This window comes from Notechis scutatus, chromosome 1 (assembly GCF_049901735.1).
Source record: "Notechis scutatus isolate UNSWTSFEM ecotype Mainland chromosome 1, rNotScu1.2, whole genome shotgun sequence".
NCBI lineage: Eukaryota > Metazoa > Chordata > Lepidosauria > Squamata > Elapidae > Notechis > Notechis scutatus.
This window is the reverse complement of record NC_142009.1, coordinates 50,845,390-50,861,480: the sequence shown is the minus strand read 5'-3', so window position 1 is coordinate 50,861,480 and position 16,091 is coordinate 50,845,390. Positions and strand designations below refer to the sequence as shown.

Below are 16,091 nucleotides of genomic sequence, written 5' to 3'. Positions count from 1 at the left end.
ATGTGCGCATGCTGGAACCCCACTGTACCCTGCCCCTGCGCATGCACATGCAACACCCTAATCCCGCCCCCTTACCTGCACTGCACATGTGCACGGCTTCCAGCTGATTGTTGGCTGGTTTTGCCCTCCCGGAAGCTCAAAGGAAACCTCTGCAGCCTCGTGAGGCCGAAAAACAGGCCTTCCGGAAATACCAGAAGTGCCAGTTTTCAGTCTCCAGAGGGCCTCTGGAGCCTGGGGGAGGCTGTTTTCCCCCTCCTGTAGGCTCTAAGAAAGCCTCGGGAGCCTCGGGAGGCTGAAAATGGGCTTGTTTCGGCATGTTTAGGTATTTCCAGAAGGCCCATTTTTCAGCCTCCTGAGGCTGCAGAGGCTTCCCTTGATTCCCTGGGAAGGCAAAAACGGCTTTCCCCGAGTTCCGGAGGCTGAAAACGGGCACTTCCAGATTTCCAGAAGGCCTGTTTTTTGGCCTCCCGAGGCTGCAGAGACTTCCCTCAAGCCTCCAGGAAGATGACAACTGCTTCAAATGGGCCAAAAATCAGCTGGGAGGCAATGCGCATGCGTGTGCCATAGGTTCGCCATCACGGTCCTAACCTGATATTCTCACGATAGTTTGAACTACAGCTTCCATCAATGCTGCTCTGGGAATTTCTGTGGTCCAGAAATATAGACAAAAACATATATAGAGGCTGTAATATAGTTACATTCATTCTAATTTAATAGTGTTTTATATTTCATCTTATTCGAATCTAAAATAAGAACACATACAGCATATTTTACAGCTTGCCGGCTTTAGACTTAATTATGGGAGTGCCAATATTGTCACCACTCAAAATTAATCAGAAACTTATTTGTGTTATTTCTACATTCTTGGATAATTGCTGCTTTATGAGAAAAGGTGAGCTTGAAAATCTAACTTCCCCAAAGTTCTTTTAATTGATCATTACCCTGGTAGGTATGAGCATTGTCACTGACTCAGTTCATACAATGGTTAGTTGATGTTGTCTGAACCACTGCTTGGATTCCACACTGCAGCAGTAGCAAAGTTTTAGATTAGTCACATGACCTTGCATATAAGACTTCCAATACAGCTTTATCTACATTTATAATTGTGATTTATTTTTTTTCTTTTGCTGCTATCCAGCCATGCTAGTTCAAGAACCCATTTATTGTTATTGTTTAAATGGTAGATCAGTTATGGATATAGTCAGAAATAAAAATAACATTCTAAGTAAAACATTTATTTTAATCACACAAATTCTTCCTAGAATGACAATGCTTTCCATATTAGCATATCTTTTTAACTCCATTCTATACTTCGACATAGTTATTTTGAAACAACAACTTTGAACAATTCACATTAGACAAAGTAACAATCAAATATTTAACATTTTTTTCAATTTGGAACTATCTTAATTTTGGGTAGTCATATTTTTAACCAACAAGTTTGTTTTCCATTTATTAATCTGAAAACCTGCTAATATGCCTAAATCTTTCAATTTTTTCATCAAACTAAAAAATCAATTTCATCATTAAAGATTCAATCCCCTTCAGATTGTCCAGTAAGATCAAAACCAAATCACCAGCAAAAGCTTTCAATTTAAAGGTACTTTTTTTAAATTTTTAGACTTGTATTTTCACCTTGTCTAATGTATCTATTCACAACTTTGAGAACCAAAACAAACAACAAAAGGGACAGAAGATAACCTTGCCTTGTGCCCTTCTGGATATATGGTTTAGTCAAATTACCACTAACTGTAATTCAAGCCTTTTCAGATGTATATATCAACTTGATTCCAGGAATAAAATTCTCACCAAAGTCTTCCAGAACTTTGAACAAAAAGGAGCAATTCAGCTTAGTAAAAGCTTTCTCAACATCTAAAACTTTTAATAAGGCTTGTTTTTCATTATGTTGTTATAAATATTCCATTACATCCAGTATAGTTCTCACATTGCCTTTTAATTGTGTTCAGGTAGAAATCCACACTGATCTTCCTGAATAAACTCTTGTGAAAAATTTTTTAATCTGCCTGTTAAAATTAATGAATTTTTTTTGTTAATTCTTCTTCAATAAAGAAATATTTTTAATAGAAGTTAAATCTGTCTTGCCTTTGGTAACAACACAATATTGACTTTTTTCCAGTATGTTGGCATTACATCGCCTTATAAAATAGAATTCATTATTTCTGAAGTAGTTGCAAAAGTTGTTCTTCAAAACTTGTAGTCTGTCCAAACCTGGTGACCTCCCTGTTTTAATATTTTTATCATCATCATCATCATGATGTCCTGTGAAGAGCACACTGGGCAGCAAGTGTTCTACAATGGTTTTCATCATCTGCAGCATCTTCAAGTTTTCTGAGGCCAGCCTCTTTTTCTCTTTCCTCCATGAAGTCTCCAACATAGTGCAGTTTTGGGATGCCAGTCTTTAGGTATATGTAAGATATGGCCAACAAGTCACATTTGGCATTAATTCACAGTTCTCAATAAGTGTTCGAAATCTGATTTTTGTAGTACCTCTTTGTTAGTGATTTGGTCGTGATATGAGACGTAGAGAATTCTTCTCAGCATTGTTGGAAAACATTTAACCATTCAATCATCTTGGTTGTACTCTGCCATGTTTCACAAGCATATATTGCAGTTGTTACAACAACACTCTTGAACAGTTTTATCTTTGTGGTGACATTTATGGCTGGCATAGACCAAATTGGGTGCATGCATTGAAACACAGCCACTGCCATTCCAATTGATACTTAATATACTTATCTGTACCCCCATAGATATAATGCTGTCAAGATAAGAAAATTGTTGGATTTGTTCTATAGCCTGGCCATGGACTGTTATAGGCATATTGTCCTGAGTGCTTCTGACTTTCATGAACTTGGTCTTCTCAAAAGACTGACAATTATAGATTGAATCCTTTGCATTTCAACCTCAACTGTAACATATTTACCATGTTCACCTGTCAACAGTCATTTCAGTTTTAATTCTGGATTCATATACAAAATACTCCATTATTCTTTTTTAAACTTAATATAGAACTTCTTCACCCAGAGTTAGAAATTGTAGAGAATATTCGTAGCTCAAGTTGATTTAGGCCAAGCTTGCTGCTTGACTCACTGATGACAAGGTGCTGAATTGTCTTGTCATTGTGATCCAATCTTGTGATTCAACCAGTCCTGTGACTCAACCAGTCACAACAGGGGTCCCCAACCACCGGTCCGCGGACCGGGACCGGTCCGCGGAACAACTCCTACCGGGCCGCGGCTTGCTGGGCGCCGCCATCATTTTTTTCATGAAAAAGTGCTTCCGGTGAGCTTTTCCGGGTAGAAAGCTCACCGGAAGCACGTTTTCATCAAAAAGAGATGAGCTTTTCAGGTAAGCTCCGAAGCGTTCATCAAAAGATGGCGCGAGCTCGGTGAGCTTTTCCGGGTAGAAAGCCATTTCTACCGGAAAAGCTCACGGAAGCGCACCGCCATCTTTTGATGAAAACGTGCTTCGTGAGGTCACCGGAAGCACTTTTTCATCAAAAAAAGATGGCGGCGCCCAGCTGATGCCAGTACCGGGCCGCGGCGCCCAGCTGATGCCGGTACCGGGCCGCGGCGTCAAAAAGGTTGGGGATCACTGAGTCACAAGACCACCCGACCATCCAGGACCTATATTAACAAGACACTTCACCCCAAAAAACCCCACTGAAGATGTTACCTAGTTTGGTAATGAAACGCCTGGAAGCCAAACAGCAAGCTCAGACAACCCTCCGTCTAAATCCTCACCCAGAGTCTTACAGATTAAATACTTTATACAAATATATAAGCCAAGCTCAAAGCATCCTTATTTCCAAGGCAAATCAACTGGATACTTATGGTGTCTCTGTGACATGATTGGCACTTTCTTTTTCCAACATACTTGTGCTTGAGGGAAATCTCATCATACTAATTAATTAATTAATCACTAGCTTTCATTTCAATAGTTGTGGTGATAAAGTGCCTTGGAAAGTTGATATCTAAGAACTTGAACTAAGCATTTCTATTTAATCACATTTATAACTTTTCTATTCCTAATTGTATGTTTCTTAATAATAGTTCAGACATTTTGCAGACTTTCATCAGAAAGGTTTTCTGCATCATAACCTTAAACTCCAGGACTTCCATGAAAGAAAGTGACTGGAGGGGGAAGAGGCATTCCTGCAGAGAGCACCATAATCAGGTGGAATAGAGTCATTTGCCTACAATGAAAAGAAGCAGAGCAGTTAAGCTGGGCAGCATTATTTGAATCAAACAGGTAGACACTGCGTTCCTGGATAACATACACACATCCATTCATTTGCCAATTCATTTTACAGGGTTTTTAAGCATTTTAACCACACCAACTCTGGGGAGTGTAAATTCCCAACTCTCATACCTTGGGAAAATAAATAGGCAAGATAAATTTAATGTAATCAGCAACATAATAAATATCATATCTAAAAATGTATATTGCAATATAACTATACATAACCTTAGACTGTCTACTATTGACCTCACCCCTTTCCTAAGAGGCCTGTAGGGGGCGTGCATAAGCGCACCAACGTGCCTACCGTCCCTGTCCTATTGTTTCTCTTATTCTTTTATTTTTCTTATATGTACCCATTTCATGTATTCACAACTATGTATACATTTATACTTATTATCTTGTAAACAATTGGCAAATCAAATAAATAAATAAAATAAATAAATAAACTGGAAGTATATAGAACCATAGAATAACATATATAGACGAATAGTCACAAACCTTAATGGAAAAATAAAAGTTTATATACATTTCCAAAACTACCTTTAGCATATCTGGGTAGCTTTTATTTCACAGGTAATTATGTCAACCCCCAATAGATGACAATCTCAGGGTTTATAATAATAATTGACAAACCATAATTTATTATTATTAATATATTATAATCCAAGAACCTTGGGAACAATTTCATAAGTGAATAAAAATGCCAAATCCAATCTAAACATGTGGCTGACTATGCAATCAACCATAATAATAATATAACAATAATGTTATAATGTTGCAAATATAGCCAGACAGTTGAACAAGAAAAAAGAGCATAGGGAGAATATGTGAAGGACAGTGAAGAAGATGCATTGAAGCTAATATATCATGAAGGATTAGTGAATATTGGAGAGACCAAGCTGGCCAAACTGACCTACAAGAAAGACCAACTGCAGAATAGGAAAGAGAAATGGCAAGGCACAGTATTATATGGCCAATGCATTAAAACAAAAATACTGGGCAAAGCAGAAGGGCTAATTGTGGCTCCATAAGGCCAAGCCTTAAGAACACATCTATGCAAAATGAAAAGACAGCAATAGACAGCTAAAGCCGCCTTTGCAAAAAAAAAAAAAAAGCTGAAGAGACTGTGGATCACATTAGTTAGCCATTGCAAGAAGATAGCATAGATCAGCGGTTGCCAACCGGTGGGCTGCGGCCCACTGATGGGCTGTGATAAAATTTTGGTGGGCCACAGAGAAATCTCGCCCCCAGAGCACACACCCCCAAAGCAATTAATCCAGGCTGCACAGAAACACAAGGCTGCTCAGCCCACATGGCCTGTGGTAACCCTCCCCGCCCACTCACTCCTTACCCGGCAAACTTGTCTGCTAAGTTGCTATTTTTTCTTTTTCCGACCATCATCTGTTCTGCTGTGCTGGGACACTTAGATTACCTAGGAAGCAGGAAATGGTTGGATTTCTTGCTTTCTAGCTAAGCACAGCCGAACCTCCCTTAGGACTGAAGGTTTGCTTGCAAGCAAATTCAATGCAGACTCACGGCAAGCAAATTTGAGAGACTGAGCTAGCCGATGGCAGCTAGATAGATCACTGAATGATTCTGTGAGCAACTCAATCTGCCTGCTTTACCTGATTTTGGATAAAAGTTGCTTTTTTAATAAAAAATTCAATATTTACATGCATGGTGTGTCGTGAGTTAATTTTGTGAGTGCTTGCAAGCAAATTTTATGTGACAGACTGAGCTAGCCAATGGCAGATAGATAGATTTCTGAATGAATCTGTGATTCTGTGAGCAACTCAATCTGCCTGCCTGCTTTGCATGATTTTGGGTAAAAGTTGCTCTTTTTTAAATAAAAAAAATCAATATTTACATGCATGGTGTGTCGTGAGTTAATTTTGTGAGTTTGCTTCCAAGCAAATTTTATGTGACAGACTGAGCTAGCCAATGGCAGATAGATAGATTTCTGAATGAATGTGTGATTCTGTGAGCAACTCAATCTGCCTACCTGCTTTGCCTGATTTTGGGTAAAAGTTGCTCTTTTTTATAAAAAAATTCAATATTTATATAAATATTTATAATATTTACATACAAGCCTTGCCCAGCCAGTCACATGACCACCAAGCCACACCCACAAATTAGGCCACACCCACAGAACCAGTTAGTGATCCCTGAGATCTAAAATTATGAGTTTGGTGGTCCCTGAGGTCCAAAAGGTTGGCGATCCCTGGCACAGATTGACCACAAAGACCTGACAAAGTAGCAACAATCGTGCATTTCTTTCATACCTGGAAGAAATACCATTATTTTGAAGCAAGAACTGGCGGGATCACAAAATAAAAAAACTAATAGGAAATAAAGTGCTAAGACTGGGACTTAGAATACAAACAGACAAGCACCTGCCTCACAACACCCCAAGAAAGCAAAAAATAAAGTCTGGATAACCAATGTGGCAGTACAGCAGAACAGAAGAGAAAAAATAGAAGTAGACTGACAATGGCAAAAGAAAGCAAAGATAATACTGATAGTAATAGGTGTATTGGGTACAATCCCAAATTATTTGGAGCACTCACTACATGAATACCATCAGCACTGACAAATCCCTACTATTCAATTGCAAAATGCAGCTTCACTTGGAACAGTTTACATTATGCAAAGATATCTTTAACACCGTCAAATAACATCTGATGATCGCAGGTCCTTGAGAAGGACTTGATCAAATACCAAATCCAGTCTAAACATCTGACTGACTGATCACCCATAATAATATTAATGATAATGCCACAGTTGCCAAAATGATTTACTGGAACATCTATAAAAATCATCATGTGCCAGTAACAAAAAAATGATAGGAACATAGAGTTAAAACAGTGAACAAAAGTTAAAATACTGTCGGCTTTCCAAATACAAACTGATAGTCTTGGCACATAGCACACCTAATTTAACTGTGTTTGTGGGGGGAGTGTGGATAATTGATGTGGTAAAACCAGGATATGGTATGATAGAAGACAAAGAATTGGAAAGGATTATAAAGTATCAAACTTTGAAAATCAAAGTTGAAAGATTATGGCAAATACACTAGACAGTTGATCCTGTGTGGTCCTGTGGTGACACAATAGGTGCTACACACAAAAAAAAACCTTAGATCTGCACATGAACAAAATTTCCATCGTCAATTTAAAAAGGCCCCACTGCTTGGATATATTATGCTGATACATTACCACATCCTAAATTCTTGAGAAGAATCAATGCTTATACAGTCCTTATACAACTAAGGACTGCAGCTGTGACTTCACATTGTTGGGTACATAATATTTATTAAACTTGCTTGCTGCCCAATCTTGAACAGCTGTGGGTGGCTCACAACAATCAAATAAATTAAAGTAATATCAATAAAATATAAAGATGGCAAGCCAAATGAAGTAAGGGGTTATCAGATCTATCCACATCTCAGGGGGAATCTTGTTCCAGAGGGCACAACTATGTTGTGGGAGGGTGGGTACTTTGATAGATCTGAACCCCTCAAGTGATTGCTCAGGAAGTTACCTTTTAAGTGCCAATTTCAAAATGGTAGCTAACAGCTTTGGAGTAGCCTTTGACCTACCTGACTTAATTTTTTAATTAATCTTGGGAGTAGTTTTACCTGTGTCAGAAAAATTCAAAGTGATCAATCAGGATCATGGATGACCAGTTATCCACATAAGGTGAAGTTATTAAAAAAAACATTATGGAATGTGGACTGACGTGGCTTTAATTTGGGAATGTTTAGATGTATCTTTTGCTTAGAGACATTTTCTAGCAGGAAGGGAAAGGAAGCCTCTATTCATCACAGATGGATGCTTCAACCAGTCTATTTTTCTCTTCACAATATATATATAAATTTCAGAAATTTTTTGAACTTGTGTGATTGCTTCAGCCAATTATGCCCCATTTTGAAATAGCTATCTCCAATTTTGCTGAAGCATAATGCATAAATTATGCTTTATTTATGTCATTTTATAACGTTTGTGTGTGTGTGTGTGTGTGTGCGTGTGCGTGTGGATGGATGGATGGATGGATGGATGGATGGACAGATAGATAGATAATGTATAGATTTATTTAATAAGTAAATTTATTATTTATTTATTATTAAATTTATTGTAAAGACAAATGTTATAATTTATGTCAGAAAGAGGTTGAGGAAATATCTATAGAGCCCACATTGTATGATGTAGTGTTATTGTTTTCCTCCCCATTTTCTTTACTACCCTTACTGTATCATTATTATGATGATCACTCTGTTGTTTTGCATGGGCACTGAGAGCTTTTGCACCAGAATATGTCTAATCATACTTTGCCAATAAAGTATTCTGTTCTAGTCTAAATAGTGCATTAGCAGTGTACCAGGGACAAGAAATATTTCTGGAAAAAGTTCTGAATAATGGTTATGTGTTCAATCATACAAGGAAACATCATCACTGAAGTAAAACTTATCTTGCTATGAATGAACAACTGAGCCCTTGTCCTCAACATAGTATATTTTCAAGCAGAATACAGTAATCGCAAAAGATGACAGGTTAGTAGAAACAGAGGACAAGTTTCTAGAAAATAAGAAAAGCGTAAGTTTCTATAATGAATCCAATCACAACATGAGAACATAATGTAAACTTTGCAAGAGTATTTTAAAATAACATATATAGGACTCTTAGTATAATGATTTGGCACGGTTTTCCATGTAGTAGTGATTGCAGAGAAGAAATATAGAATGAATATAAATATCCAAGTAGAAAATGAGATGTTAAAAATCAAAATCCCCTCACTTTTGCCCAGAAATAATATTTTCTGTCTTTTTTGCCAAGTAAATCAGTTTGCAATATAACGGAAGTACACTGGATTACATCTGCCAATGAATAGTAATTTAGGAAACACAAGATAAGCATTTAATGCAAAGATTATGTTGAATGCAAGCCTAGTAACCAAATTGGGATTAGCAGTGCTTTTTATACATTACAACGTAAGTCAAATTATTGTGCCAGATATCAGCTCTATCACATTGCAGCAGGAATAGGAACATCAAAACTGTTTTATTTAAATCTATGACAAGAACACATTTCAGTATAGGAAATTACCTGAATTAGATCTTCAAGTTCAGTGTCATTCACACAGGCATGCTGTGACACAAACATTTGCTTCTGGATCACAATAGTTGTTCTCTGGCTGGTTTCATGTGGCTGCTCCAGGGCTTTGAATACAGTAGCTCCAATAATTAAATACAAAACCACCACTAGAAAAATGGTTGATACTGTCTTCCATTTCATAACATTAATAGTTGTATCACTTTCCTCCCGTGAAGCAAGTACAGTGGGCTTGGTAGAAAATGACAGCCGTGGCTTGGAGTTCTGAGTGGCAGATTTGGGGTCCAACAGGTCAGGTGCCGCCACTAACAAAAAGGGGTGGAAAAGAAACAGAATATTAATTTTTAAAACACCTGTCAATGTTTATCTTAGAATTTTCCTTGCAAGACAAGGAGAAAGATAAGCTACTAATTGTTCAGAGACGGTAGCCCTAGAAATTCAACTTGTCTATCTGTTGAAGAACCTGTTAAGGATCAAGGGTTGCAGCAATCTGTTGTGATAAAATTTGCTATTCCACACTCTCATATAACCTTATTACTAGATCTATTGATCAAATACCATGCAAATTACTGGCTGTAAAGCTAATGGTGTCATATTGATTATTTGAAGATATAATTTCTAATTAATATTTCATCAGATTATCACTTTGCTTTCCAAATCCTGATCTATTTTAAATATTGCCAATGATGCTGAATATTAATTAAAACAGATACTTTTGTGTATACAGTATATGCATACACACTGTACATGCATGCACAATGTATCCGAAACTTCATGCATGATGTATAAGTAATCCACCTCTATGTTTTTCTCATGGAAATCCTTTAACTGTTATTTATTAAAGTATCACTAACTAGTATTATTAATTAAGTGAAAGCTCTTTAAAGAAACTGGGCTGCAAAATTTCTGCCCATATCTAAGAATAAACAACCAACCAACCAATGCCAGAACTATGGTTTTAGATAATTTCGTCGATAACATGCTATCTCATGTCTTCCTTCCCTCTCTCTTATTTGCAGCTGCCTATTGATGAATTGGTACTGTTATTGATATAATGCACTGGTGCATTGTCCCAACATTCCTTATCATTATTGCCAAAACAATATGTCCAGTGAAGATATATATTACCTTTGAAATCATTGAGATATTGGCAATATCCAATGTAGTCCTTCCTTCTCATTTAACTTTTCTCTGAATGAACCTGATATTCAAAGTAAATCATACACTTAAAAAGAGATAGAGATCTCTGTCCCTCCTTTTCCATCCTCACTACTCTGAAAGAAGGCAAGTTTTGAAGAGCAATAATGCATTATTGTCCATATGCAAACTATGTTCTTCAGCATATGTTCTTAATCTATAAGTTTGCAGCATCTTCAAATGTTGAAAGAGGAAGATGAGCTTGGAAGATAAAAGTAACACATAATAAGCATAGTTAATTTGAGCTTTCTCCTCCACAGTGAAGAAGGTGGAAGAAGCTGCAGATGAATACTCTTCATGACTTTACTGCACAATGAAACCACGTAGTTAATATTTCCCAAGTTCTACAAACCTTGGACAGGTGCACCTAACTCCTATATTATAATGGTGCTGGGACAAGTTTTGCTACAAAAATAAGGCTCCTGCTACAATCCCCTTCTTCTGAGCTCAGAAATGCAGACTTACAACCACCTCCAACTGCAGGAGATATGAAAGAAGTGATTCCTCTGACTTCAGAGGAGTATCCCAGAGTCATTGATTTGAGGGCAGGAACTAAATGTTGCTGCCTAGAGACTTCCATGCAAGGTCCTTTTTGGCTGATAATGGTAATGTCTGGCAGTTTAACCAAGCAATCTACCAGATAATTAAATTGCAGTACTAGCAGTGAAGCCCTGTGGACTTCCTGGGAATGCAATGATAAAAAAGATGTTAAGTGGACCAGTGGCTTATCTTGAGAATTGAATGATGGGAGGAAAGCAGGCAAAGGACAGAAACTCAAAACTATCTTATTTCATTTGACATAGCAACTACCATTTTGATCTCCTGCCCCTGAGTGTGTTGTCACCCTGTTCCACCCATCTTCCCACCCCAAAATGGAGGCAATTCAGGTTTAGTGCAACAACCCCTCCTCTATTCACCTACACCTGCTGTTCTCTTTTTAACAGTGATTTATCATAGCGATAACAATAGCGCCCCCCTCTTGTCTCAGATGCAATGTATGCCCACAGTCCCAAGGAAATCTTGGCATCCCAGGTAAGTGCAGTTCCCAAGTTACCTTAATTCACTCCCCTTTAAGGAAGCTGCATGCAGCTAACAATGGGAATGGGATGGCAGCATAAAGTGTCTTCCTCTTGCACTCTTCTAATTGGTGCTACTACACACTCTTCCCTGTTTCCTTTTAGCTCATAGGAAGCTTTCCCACTCAGCCAAGATTCAAGGTTCCATTTCACACACAGGCAACACACACACACACACACACAGAGGAATAAGCTTTCCCAATCCTGTGGATGTTTGAAAGAAAATTAAACCCCATCCTTTCTTCTTCCCTTTCTTATGTTTTTTTTTTAACAAGAAGCAACCACCACCACCCAAAGAGATGCTCTTGAAATCAGTCAACAGCGTCAGTGCACATCTTCCTCCTACGACCGCAAGGATAACAGGCAACGAGTTGGGAAAAGCCCCATTTTTTTATTATTATAATTCTGATTTTAATAACAATATCACCTCTTTTTTTTTTTTTTTGCTTGAGCCTTCAAAATAGAAAGCCTCCTTACCTTCCACCCGCCCGCCCCCGCTTTTCCCCGTCACCCAAAGCTTAAGAACCCCGCGAACAAAGGTGAAGTGTAACCCAGAGCTTTTGAGCCAAGGTGTTGCATGCAGCAGTTAGAGCCCGTGCAATAGGGATGGCGAAGCGGGAGGGGGTGGGGGAGGGAGAGAAAGGCAGTGGGTGGGCAAAACGGGGTTCGCCTGCAATGAAGAAGGTAGGACCTGGGGATAGGGGTGGGGGCTTCCTTTGCCCTAGAGCGAAGATGCATCGGCAAAAGCAAAGGAACATGCAGCATTTTTTTTTCCCTAGGCAGCCGGATTTTTTTTTTTCTTTTTCCGAGCCAGCGAGACGCGCCATTGTACGAGTACTCACTTCTTATTTACAGACCCGGTGCCCTCTCCTCGCTTCACGGGCAGGCATTTTTTCAGGGCTCGGGGAGGCAGAGTTTGAGAGCAAAGAGGTGGGGGGTGGGAGGGCTGGGGAGGAAAGGGGAGGGGAGACAAGAGGACCCAGAAAGCGCGTGGGACTGGAGAGGAAACACAGACAGACAGACAGACAGACAGAGGGAGAGGCAAAGCAGGGAAGGCTTGGATGCTGAGAGCTCGGATTCCACACGCGCCCTCTCGCTGGGGTGTGTAAGCCGCCCGCGCTCGTCTAGCCGTGCGCGAATATGTGTGTGTGTGTGTGTGTGTGAGCGTGTGTATGTATGGCGTCTCGTGCGTGCGTCTCGTGCGGTGTCTGGGCACCACTCAAGGTGTGCATGTGTGGAACTCCCTCAGCCCCTCCCGGACACTCCCCGAGGTTTCTTGAGCGTAGCGGTCGCTCCCCCCCCCCTCCCCCGTGGGTGACTCGCGCTCTGAGAGACGGAGCTCGGCCGCCGGTACGCTGTCGCTTTCTCTCTCTTTCCGAGGCGCGCGGGATCTCTCCGGCGGGCACGGCGTTTTGGTTTGTAAAACGGAAGGGGACTTCTCCCTCAGGCTCCGCCTCCCTCGGCTCCTTGGAGCAGGTGACCGCGGGGCTGCTGGTCGTGCCTTTTCATTCTGTCCCCCCCCACCACCACACACACACACGCTCCGCCGGTGCGTGACACGGCTTGCCCCTTCTGAAGAAGAGGCGGGCGCCGGAGCCGGTTCGGCCAACCTCCGTCTGCAGACCTTCCTTCCACGCGGGGTGGGTTTTTGGAAGAGACCGAGAGCCGCAGGAATCCAGTTTCCGCCTGAACTCTGCCTGCTCCCCCACCCCCGTCCCCCCTTTCCCCAAATACTATCCACGGTGTCGTTGGCTTCCACGTGGCTAAGGATTGAGTAGCCCGTGAACTCACCCGCGAAGTCAAGAGTAGCCTGAAAAGGACGGCGGGCTCCAAATCGTGGGAGGGGAAAAGGCAAAGGGCGCAAGACAAATGGCCCGCGATTAAAGTGACCCGCCCAATCTTGACTCGCAGACAAGTGTACTTGACGGAGCAATGGCTGCCCAGATGATCGAGCCCTCCTCTGCCACAGAATGAATGAGGAATGCGGCTGCTTTAAAGGGGGGGGGCAACTGATAGAGAGCTGGATGGATTCCCCCTCCCACCGTTGCCTTTGTTTTCCTCCAAAAACAACTGCTCTTCTTAATAAATGGTATTGGGGTGGGGGGAAGATGGGGCTTGGAATGGCAACTGTCAGTTGCCTGACTGACAGAAAGAACATTATATCTGCTCCATAAAAAGCCGACTGACAGGCTGCAAGGTAGTCAACAAGGCAGAGTTCTGTCTCTGGCTAGTAGGGCTTAAGACAATGCCAATGCTGCCTACAAGTCCAGTTCTGTCCTGATGGCCAACAGTGCCTGAAAGAAGCCGAAGATCAGCCATGAAACCAAAAGGGAATATGCAGAACAAATCCATTAAAAAAGTATGGCCGTAAGAATGGCCTCTTGCCTGAAGCAACAGAAACCAATAATTCATCCAAGGGTGACAGAACTGGCAATACAGTTGGCAGAACCTGCACTCTTTCCTAGTTTAAATCAACCTTCAGTCTAGATAAAACAGTTTAAAAATAGGTTTCACATTGTCAAAAGAGGAACCTGTTTGAGACCCATCAGGCCCTTTGGGAAGCACTGATCAGACATGACATGTGCCAAATGATGAGGACAGTGCCAGGTTCCAATCTGCCCTACATCCCAAGCCAATAAGTTTCAGAGAATCATTTCCAGTCACCAAAGTGGGGGAAATGATATCCTGCCAAGCCCTAAAAGTGGCCAATAGGAGCTTCATCTACTGCAACATCAAAAAAAAAAAAAAAATGCATGACAAATGTTGTGCCACAAAAAGAAATCTGGAACTGGACTAACTCAATATAACTTTAAAGATACAGATGCAAGACAAAGGATACATAATGAGGACAAGATATATACAAAATGATGATGAGCATATTCATTCAGCAGGTGAGGGACATGAGTATCTATGGAGGAGGGCAAAAGGGACACAGATATGTTGACTTCATCACAAAAATGAAGTGACCTAGCTAGTTATTTGCAACAGAGTGCAAATATGTAATTGTCATTTGCATGATGATATCATCATGACTATCTGTGGACATGAGGATGAAGCCAGAGGGAAGTAGAAAAGAAAAGAAAATATACAAACTAGCATTGAAATTTTTCACCTTTATTATCTTGACCCTGAAACAATCTGTTTCATAGGCTGAATGTTTGAACCAGATACATGTCAAAGCGAGACAAAATAAAAATAGTATATGAGTTGAAAATTGGAGAAAGAGTCTGAAACATCTCCACAAATGACATTTGGATTAGTTCCTTTGAACCTGTCACTGTTAGTTGCTTATTCATTTATAGGCAATGGAATGTGTAGATGAATTTGAGGGATGAGGGCAAGAAATGCTGCCTAGGAAACAATCAGATAAAGATTGTGCTGGTGGTGGAAAATGGTGGTGAAAAGTTTCTGCCTTCAAACTTTCAAGTTATAACTTTACAATAAAGTAGAATTAGGTCACCCAGTGGTGTTTTCTGTGTGCTTTACCCAGGAGAGCTGATATTAAGGCAGCAAGTACAAAACAGAAGATATTTGGCTAAGTTAGCTTACAGATGAATGAAAATGTGTGCTTTTCTGTAACTAGGGGTTGACCCTAATTATCTCTTTATTTCAGTGCCAAGAAAACTTTGGTGTATGTGATATTGGCTAGTTTCAGCTATGGTATTATTTTTCCACATGGTTAAGAACTAATCTATGTAATGAATAAAATTATCCAATGCATATGTGGTAGATTTAGACTGCATTAGAATTGTATAACCTTTTGCTTAAACTATAAGTAAATGTCATACTTGCATGTACTTATAAAAGTAGCACATCAGGAAAGATGCTAAATTTAGACCTGCTTTCCTTACACAGTAGTTTGATTTCCCCATCCCCCCAGTTACCTTGCACTGCAGACATAATATTTCTCCTAATGTAAGTCTTATTGCCAAATAAAGGTTCAGTGATTATTCAATTTTAGGTCTATAAAGTATAGTAGTAGGTGATGATGTTTCATGCTATTTATTTCTGATTTATTTGTATATAATAACATTTATACATTGACATATAACAATGATAGTGATAAAATTTAACAAACAATGTAAAAATGCCTCAAAAAGTACTTTACAATTAAATATTAACTTATTTAAAATACTGCTGTGTGAGAGCATCCCAAAGCTCAGATAATGCTATTAAAAAAAATTCAGCCTAAATAAAAATGGCAGCACATAATTGACTGTGGCTGATACTCTTCCCCCACTTCTTCCAAATTCCTAAGCAGAGTTTGACTAATTATGTGGATAAGAAGCCACCAGGAAATTGTAAAAAATCCCAGAAAAAGGAAATGGCAAGTTATTTCCACCTTAAGAATGCTATATGAATATGCTATACTATGCATTTGCCATTATTAACTAATTACCTTAATGTGTAAACCAATTATTAGATTGTTAAGGATTAATAACATATC

At 39.7% G+C, this 16,091-nt stretch overlaps 1 protein-coding gene across 2 annotated transcripts in view; it reads right to left on the bottom strand.

Moving 5' to 3' along the window:
• The window catches only part of KCNK2 (potassium two pore domain channel subfamily K member 2), an 83,993-nt gene extending 71,102 nt beyond the window's left edge, over window positions 1-12,891 (bottom strand). For both annotated transcript variants that reach the window (XM_087963868.1, XM_026680360.2), the window contains exons 1-2: window positions 12,487-12,891; window positions 9,366-9,676 (exon numbers count right to left, since the gene is read on the bottom strand). In XM_087963868.1, the coding sequence (XP_087819994.1) occupies window positions 9,366-9,676; window position 12,487 (312 nt within the window). In that variant the 5' untranslated portion in view covers window positions 12,488-12,891. The remainder of the gene's footprint in view (window positions 1-9,365; window positions 9,677-12,486) is intronic.
• Between the last annotated feature and the right edge of the window lie 3,200 nt (window positions 12,892-16,091).